Raw genomic sequence first — 7,835 nt, 5'->3', positions numbered from 1 at the left:
CCTCCTGGCTCCACGTGAGGGGAGGGAGAGTCTGGGAGGGCTGGCGGGCAGCCCGCTTTCTGGGCGGACCCTCTCGAGGCGAGACCGTCTAGCTCGCGGCTTCAAGGTTCCTTCACGGTGGCCTCAGCTTTACCCCCCGGGCACTGGGTGCCCCGCTCCGTGCTGCTGCAGAGGCGGGGGAGCGCCCCAAGGCCCGAGGGAGACTCAGGGAGGACCGCGGACCGCCTCCCGGTTGGCGTGCCCTGCGGGCCCCAGGGTAGCACGCCCGCGGCTCCCCGCCCGCAGGCCTTTGTCTCTCTCGGGCTCCCGTCCGCCCGTCCGTCCCCCGCGCCCCCATTGGCCGCGGCCCCAGCCGGGGACGGGAGAGGAGGGAGCGAGTGGGCGGGGCCGCGTGGCGTCAGCGCAAGATGGCGGCCTCGGCGGCGCTGTTCCTGCGCTTGTGGAGCGAGCTGCGGCTCGGCGCGCGGGGGCTGTGCGCGAGGCTAGCGACGCCGCCCCCTCGGACCCCGGACCAGGTGAGCCGGACCGAGGTGGGCCCCGAGTCCGGGAGCCCTTTCGTGGAGTTCTGGGCGGACCGCCGCCGCACGGGGGTTCCGGGACGCAGCACCTCAGGGTGCTGAATGGAACGCCGCCCGCGTTTTGGGGAGTTTCCTGCCTCCCGGGGTGGGCAACGCTTGCGCCCCCGAGCTAGATGCTGTGGGCTCAAGTGCGTCCTCAGAACACCACCTCCTCTGGACCCCACGTGGGCGCCAGGGGAGGGGAGGTCACCTGTTCCCTGTTTCAGTGACCGCCCAGGTAATGCTTGAGGGGGAGGGGCCCGGGATGCTGGGGTGCCACTGCGGCCTTGGGGGTATTTTCCCCGCGCTGGTGGTGGTGGGGGTGATGTTTGCGCTTTTGATTCAACCTGCCTCTGCACTGACAGAGATCCAGCCATTCTGACCTCCAGGCTGATCACTTCGTGCCCTTACAACTCCGATGGCCCCTCTGCCCTCGCTTTCATCCCTTCCCTTCTGTACCCTACTGCTGTGAGCCCCGGGCATCCAAATGCCATACCTACCCGTCCTATCCCTTTTTGTGCCCTCTGTTGCCTTGCTCCTGGAAGCCCAGTGTCATGCCAGACTCCCTGATCTCGTTTCCCTGCCCTACAGGATCCTGGACACCCGGCCTATCAACTCTTGAATCCCTGGGGCCTGGCCCGGGGCAGTCTAGTTTTTGACTATTCTAAGAGATCCAGGCTCCTGGTTGCGCCTCCAGAGACACCACACCCCGAGGCTGTGTGGTTGTCTGCTTCCTGGCTTCCGACCTTGATTCTTCTGCAACCAGGGTGCCCCAATCATCCTGACCTTTCTTCTCTTTCAGCTAACCTACCTCTTTCTCAATTGCAGGCCACAGAGATTGGGAGCCGCACGGGCACTAAGGCCCAGGCTCAGGGTCCACAGCAGCAGCGAGGCACAGAGGGTCCCAGCTACGCCAAAAAAGTCGCACTCTGGCTTGCTGGGCTGCTCGGGGCCGGTGGGACTGTGAGCGTCATCTATATCTTCGGTGAGGGGCATATGCCTGTTCCCTAATTTTGTTCCCTTGGCCCTCTTTTCTGTAGAACCTCTTTCCCCTGAGGGTTTCACCCACCTTCATCCCCTGGCTCCTCCCTGCATAAGGCAGCCAACTAGAACATCATCTACCTTGGAAATGGGAGAAGTGACCTTTCTTCTCCTTCTACCCACTCTGCTGAAGGTTCTACTCTTAGTTCTGCACTAGGATATAGAGAGTCAGTTGCAAGAGGGAAAGATGAGAAGGAGAGGACTGGACCAGCCTCCAAGCAACCTGTTCCTTTAGCACCCAAAACTCCAGCCCTCCCTCTAGTCCCTTCTTCCTTCAGAGACTTAGGAGGCCCTGCCCCAGTCCCTCTTCTCTCAGGAACCCAGAATCCTGACTACCAGCCCCCTTTCTCTCTTGATCTTAAGAGACCATGCCTCTTTCTTCTTTCCTCAGACCCAGGAGTCTAGGCCCCCTGCCCTCTTCCTCCCTCAAGACCCAGGAGACTGAGCCCTGATTTCACTCATTCCTCCCTGTCTTCCTTGCAGGAAACAACTCTGTGGATGAAACTGGCGCCAAGGTGAGAGGGAGAGAGACCCAGAGGCTTTGCCAGGGGTCCCATCCTGTGTGTCCTCTCCCCTTTGGTCTGTTCGGGCTCATTTCTTGTCTGGGGGTGAGCCTCTCCCTCCCAGGGACCTTTGCCTACTCCCAAGGTCCCGGAGATTCCTTTTTTGGGTTTGATGGGGTTCTGCTCCTGCCATCCCAAATGCTACATTTTTGTCTCTACCTTCCAGATTCCCGATGAATTCGACAATGGTGAGTAAAAGCACAGATTCTGAGGTCCCCTGAACCTTTCTACTCTGCCATTTATAGGGATGTTGCCCTTCCCATCTGGTGCCCTCCTGCTCCACCTCCTTCCATTGGGGGGTAGGGGAGTCAGCAGCTGGATGGCTTTGGGGGGAGGGGCATTACAAAGCCCCAGTCCTCTTGGCTGGCCCAGGAGCAGATGGTCAGGGACAGATGGGGGAGGGGAGTCCATGGTGGGAATGCTTGGGAAGAGGGGCCTGTCTGCCACCAAACACATGGCTTCCTGTGCCTTAGATCTGAGTGTCTGCACCCTTAATCCCTTCCTCTTTATGACAGCCTCTTGTTCCTCCCAGTCCCCCACCCCATCAGGCTCCTCATTTCCAAAACAATGTCTCTTTCCTCCCTCCCTCTTTTAGTTAACCAGCTTTCGGTGAAGAGTTTCTAACAAATTGGATAGTAGAGAGTAGTTGTCAGTTCTGTCACACTTGGCCCTTTCCCGGAGAAAAATAGAATTGGTAGGTCCAGAAAGCCACCTGTTTGTGCTGGGGAAGTTTGCAAACCCACATGTTAACACATTGATTATTTAAGCTGGGCAGGTGGGTAAGTATGAAATTTTAAGTGGGTAGTCTTCCTGGATTAAACAGATTAGCGTACTGATTTAAATTGAGCAGGTGAACATGCATTGTGTGTGTTTATTAACATAACTGGTTTCAGTATTTTTGGTTTTTTGTGTTTTGTTTTTTTTTTAATTTTTTTTGTTTGTTTGTTTATTTATTTTTGAGACAGAGAGAGACAGAGCATGAACGGGGGAGGGTCAGAGAGAGAGGGAGACACAGAATCTGAAACAGGCTCCAGGCTCCGAGCCATCAGCACAGAGCCTGACGCGGGGCTCGAACTCACGAACCGCGAGATCATGACCCGAGCCAAAGTCGGACACCCAACCGACTGAGCCACCCAGGCGCCCCATGTTTTTTGTGTTTTTTTTAATGTTTGAGAGAGAGAGAGCGTGCACGTGTGTGCGCACAAGCGGGGGAGGGGCAGAGAGAGTAGGGGGACAGAGGATCCAAAGCAGGCTCTGGGCTGACAACAGTGAGCCTGATGCAGGGCTCATACCCAGAATCCCTGAGATAATGACCTGAACTGAAATTGGATGCTCAACTGACTAAGCCACCCAGGCACCCTGGTATTTTGGTTTTGAAAAGGCAGGTCCATAGATAGTGGTTTAATTAGAGTAAAAATGCTATAATAAAGCAGGCAGTCATGTAAGTTTCCTGCTTTAAACCGGATTCAGTATATTCGTTTGAACCAGGGTTTTTCGGGGCACCTGGCTGGCTCAGTCAGAAGAGCATGCAGCTCTTGATCTTGGTGTTGTGAGTTCAAGCCCCGTGTTGGGTGCAGAGATTACTTAAATAAACAAAAGTTTGAAAAAAAAAAACCAAAAAAAAAAAACAACAGGATTTTTTTTAATTGGTACTTTGGAGCAGGTAGTTCTTTGTTGTGGGGGAGTCCCCTATGCATTGAAGGATGTTTAGCATCATCCTGGGCCTCTGTCCACTGGATGTCAGTATGTTGACAAGCACACAGGTCTTCAGACATTGCCAGAGTTTCCTGGAAAGTGGCAGACGAGATGGCTCCAAGTTGAAAACCATTAGTTAATATGTATAGCTGTATGTATATACTTAGGGTAGTTTAGATAGGCTCAGCGTACTCACTAAAAGCAGGCGTACCTGGAAACCTAGTGGTTCAAAATGAGCTAAACACATGACGGCGTAACGTCAGCACAGTTGTATGTGGGTGTTTTTTTTCTTCCTAAAAGGAGTAATTTTTTTTTTTTTTAAGTTTATTTATTTTGAGAGAGAGAGAAAGTGAGCAGGGGAGGGACAGAGAGAGAGCAAGAGAGAATCCCAAGCACTATCGGCATGGAGCCCGATGCAGGGCTCAGACTCATGAACCGTGAGATCGTGACCTGACTTGAAACCAAGAGTTGGATGCTTTACAGACTAAGCCACCCAGGTGCCCCATTTGTGAGTTTTAAGCGGGCAGATGTATAAACATTCTGTTTTATATTTGGGGTGGTGTGTGGGGATAAGTATTCACGTTGAAACTGGGCAGGTGAATAAATGTATTTGTTCCTGCCTGGCGGTCACGTCATTGCCTTCTACCTTCGGACTTAGAAATGAACTCATTCATACCAGGTGGGTATGTAGACCTGTTTGTGTCTGGTAGGGAAATAAAGCTCTGGTGTGTCCAGGAGGTTGAGCAGTGGCTCATCTTGGAATCCCTTTGTGCCCCGGTGTCCTCCTAGATCCAATTCTGATACAGCAGTTGCGCCGGACTTACAAATATTTCAAAGACTATAGACAGGTGAGCAGGAGTCCTGAGCCCGGTCCCCATCCCTCCGGCACCGGCTCCTGCCTCCTTGTCTGAGTGTTCCCATTCTGTCCTTCTTCCACAGATGATCATTGAGCCCACCAGTCCCTGTCTCCTCCCTGACCCTCTGAAGGAGCCATACTACCAGCCACCCTACACGCTGGTCTTGGAGCTAACTGGCGTCCTCCTGCACCCTGAGTGGTCGGTGTGTCCCGGGGAAGGCAGCGGGCTGGGGACACTAGATAGACATGGGTGGCTGCGTTGTGATGGCGTGGTCAGGAGCAGAGACTCCGCAACCAGCTCCACTGTCACCAGGGAAGAAGGTGTCACTCTCATTGCCTCGCTTTTCTCAACTGCGAGACTCCCCACCCTGTAGGTTGTTGTAAGTGTGCCTCGGCACCCAGTGTGTGCTACGGAGGAGTGTGCTGTTACTCTGGGACCCAGACCCTCGGTCACAGCCATGTACTCCTGAGCCCCCAAGAACTACAGAGATGGGGAAGAGCCCTCCAGTTCTGGGAATCCCCCCAGGCTGGAGCTTTATCCTGTTGGGGGCTTCTGGGTCTTGGGGTTTCACTGTCCTCACTGCCTCCCCAGCTGGCCACTGGCTGGAGGTTTAAGAAGCGTCCGGGCATCGAGACCTTATTCCAGCAGCTCGCCCCTTTGTATGAAATCGTCATCTTTACGTCAGAGACTGGCATGGTAAGGCCTCAGGACAGGGGAGGGATGGTCAGTGAGGTGGGAGATGGGGAGGGTCAGGGCTCAGCCTGACCTTGTTCTCCCTCCCATCCCCACCCCTAGACTGCATTCCCACTCATCGACAGCGTGGACCCTCATGGCTTCATCTCCTACCGCCTGTTCCGGGATGCCACAAGATACATGGATGGGCACCATGTCAAGGTGCCATGTGGGGGCTGTGGGCAGTCTTCTGGGACTTGGTAGGGGGCTGGCACTTCCTGAGGGAGAGAGCTCTGACCCCAGCCTCAATCCTGCTTCGGCCCCAGGTCTGGTTCTGACAGGACTTCAGCTTTCCCCCAGCACAGGCTGGGCCTCTAGGCTCTTCTCCCTTCCGCCTGAATCTGGGAATGGGAGTGGGGGTAGATAGGACCTCTCCAAAGAAGACAGTTGGGGGTAGTATATGGATATAAGGTTTGGAAGCCGTCTCTTGTCTCTGTATTCAGAAGTGAGTGTTTTGGGGACTGTGTAATTGTAACCATTATATTATATGAGACTCAGCCTCGTTTGCATTTCCAGGACATTTCGTGTTTGAATCGGGACCCTGCCCGCGTAGTAGTCGTGGACTGCAAGAAGGAAGCCTTCCGCCTGCAGCCCTACAATGGCGTTGCTCTGCGGCCCTGGGATGGCAACTCTGATGACCGGGTCTTATTGGACCTGTCTGCCTTCCTCAAGAGTGAGGCTGACCCCTGACCTCCTGGCCTCTGACCCTGGAGCCCATGACTCTCAAGAGGACTGATAGATGCTTAATTCTGGCTTTTATTTATTTACTTTTCCATGTAAAATTGGCTATATTTGAGGTGTGGAGGTTCGCAAGCATCTTGCAGTCTTTAGAAGCTTCTGAGAAGGTTTAGAGGTGCTCTGGGGTACTTAGGGGGTGTTCAAGGGAGCCCTTTTAGAGTGTTGAGAGATGTTCCAGGTAGCTCTGATCTTTATCCTTCCCTGCGGCCTTTCTGCCTGGCTGACCCCTGCCTTCTGTGCCCACAGCCATTGCACTGAACCGCGTAGAAGATGTCCGGACTGTGCTAGAGCATTACGCCCTGGAGGATGACCCACTGGAGGCTTTCAAACAGCGGCAGAGCCGGCTAGAGCAGGTGGGTGCTCAGATCTGCAGTTGCGGGTGGGGGAGGGGGGCATCACGTCAGTTCCCGAAGCTCCCAGGGGAGGAGCCGTGGAGCAGCCTGTCTCTGTCTGGCTGTAAGACCTTGAGTGTGGACCTTGTCTTCCACACAACCTGTCTGGGAGGGCTCTTGTCATGGGGAGGGGCTGGTAGATTCCACAGCCTGCTTGAGAACAGGAGGCAGGAGATGCCAAGCGTGGGTCTTGGAGAAGGGTAGTTTGTGATAGCTTTGAGCAGATCTGAGGGCCCAGGTTTGGTGTGGACAGAGGGTTTGAGTCAAGCCTGGGGAGAGGGATCCCCGGACACTTGGTGGAAGGGATGGGGCAAGGCGTTCTGGTGGTCTTGATGTGATCCTGGTAGTTTGGAAGTGAGACTAAGAATACGGATGGAGTTTGGGAAAGAGATTCTCAGGGGTCTAGATGGAAGTTGACCAGATTTCGGGTTGAGTGCCCGGGAGTAGGGCTGGAGCTCCTGAGTGTCCAGAGGACAAGGCCCTGGAGATTCGGTCCTGGGATCCTTCAGCATCCAGGCAGGGCTCGTACAGCTGAGGGCTGGGCACTGGGGGCCTGGGGAGCAGGACGGTGCAGTCTGGTGAAGGGCCTAGGGTCTCGGCAGCATCCAGGTTAGGATAAATAGGATCTGGGATAGGTTCGCAGGGTTCAAGGGAGGGGCTTCCTGGGACCTGGGGAAGGGGATCATGACAATCCCTGCGATTTGAGTCTGGGCTGGGTGTTCTAGGGGGTTGGGGAAGGGGTTTGGGCTGGGTAGAGATTTAAGGAAGGTGGCCTCTCGGCTGGCGGAGCCTGGGACGAGACTGCCGGCCCCAGGCTGACCTTGCTCTCTGTCCCTCACCCCAGGAGGAACAGCAGCGCCTGGCCGAGCTCTCCAAGTCCAGCAAGCAGAACCTTTTCTTTGGCTCTCTGACCAACCGCTTATGGCCTCGCTCCAAACAGCCCTGACTTCTGAGCCTCTGCAGACTCACTGCCTAGGTCCTGAGCCCTAGGCCCCAGTGCTCCCAGACCATGGCTCGGGCAGCCACATCCAATAAAGTCCATCCCAGATGCCACAGTCCTGTGTCCGGAGAGTCTTCAGATGGGGGCATCAGGGTGAGGTCCGGGACTCTTGGGTCATCGTCCCATGGGGGCTGATCGGCTGCAGAGCACGGAGTAGGTTCTCTGGTGGATCAGGACTGGTTTTGAATCCTGGCCTGGGAATCTGAAAACTTGGGTCCCTCTGGCCATGTCTTCCTATGTGCTGTGTGACCCACAAAAAG

General features: G+C 55.1%; 1 protein-coding gene across 2 annotated transcripts; it reads left to right on the top strand.

Annotated features, from left to right (window-relative positions):
- The first annotated feature begins 372 nt into the window (after positions 1-372).
- TIMM50 (translocase of inner mitochondrial membrane 50) lies at positions 373-7,630 on the top strand. 2 transcript variants are annotated; one of them, XM_042920254.1, is made up of 11 exons: positions 373-515; positions 1,386-1,542; positions 2,082-2,113; positions 2,328-2,349; positions 4,646-4,704; positions 4,796-4,915; positions 5,305-5,409; positions 5,509-5,607; positions 5,962-6,118; positions 6,430-6,536; positions 7,420-7,630. In XM_042920254.1, the coding sequence occupies exons 1-11, from the start codon at positions 408-410 to the stop codon at positions 7,519-7,521; spliced, it is 1,068 nt and encodes a 355-aa protein (XP_042776188.1). In that variant the 5' UTR covers positions 373-407; the 3' UTR covers positions 7,522-7,630. The 2 variants fall into 2 exon arrangements, with proteins under 2 accessions (XP_042776188.1, XP_042776189.1); XM_042920255.1 differs by lacking the exons at positions 373-515; positions 4,646-4,704 and having other exon boundaries at positions 1,455-1,542.
- Positions 7,631-7,835: the final 205 nt, after the last annotated feature.

This window comes from Panthera leo, chromosome E2, assembly GCF_018350215.1.
Source record: "Panthera leo isolate Ple1 chromosome E2, P.leo_Ple1_pat1.1, whole genome shotgun sequence".
Taxonomy (NCBI): Eukaryota; Metazoa; Chordata; class Mammalia; order Carnivora; family Felidae; genus Panthera; species Panthera leo.
Note: the sequence above shows the minus strand (reverse complement) of the source record. Positions and strands in the feature narration are given on the sequence as shown.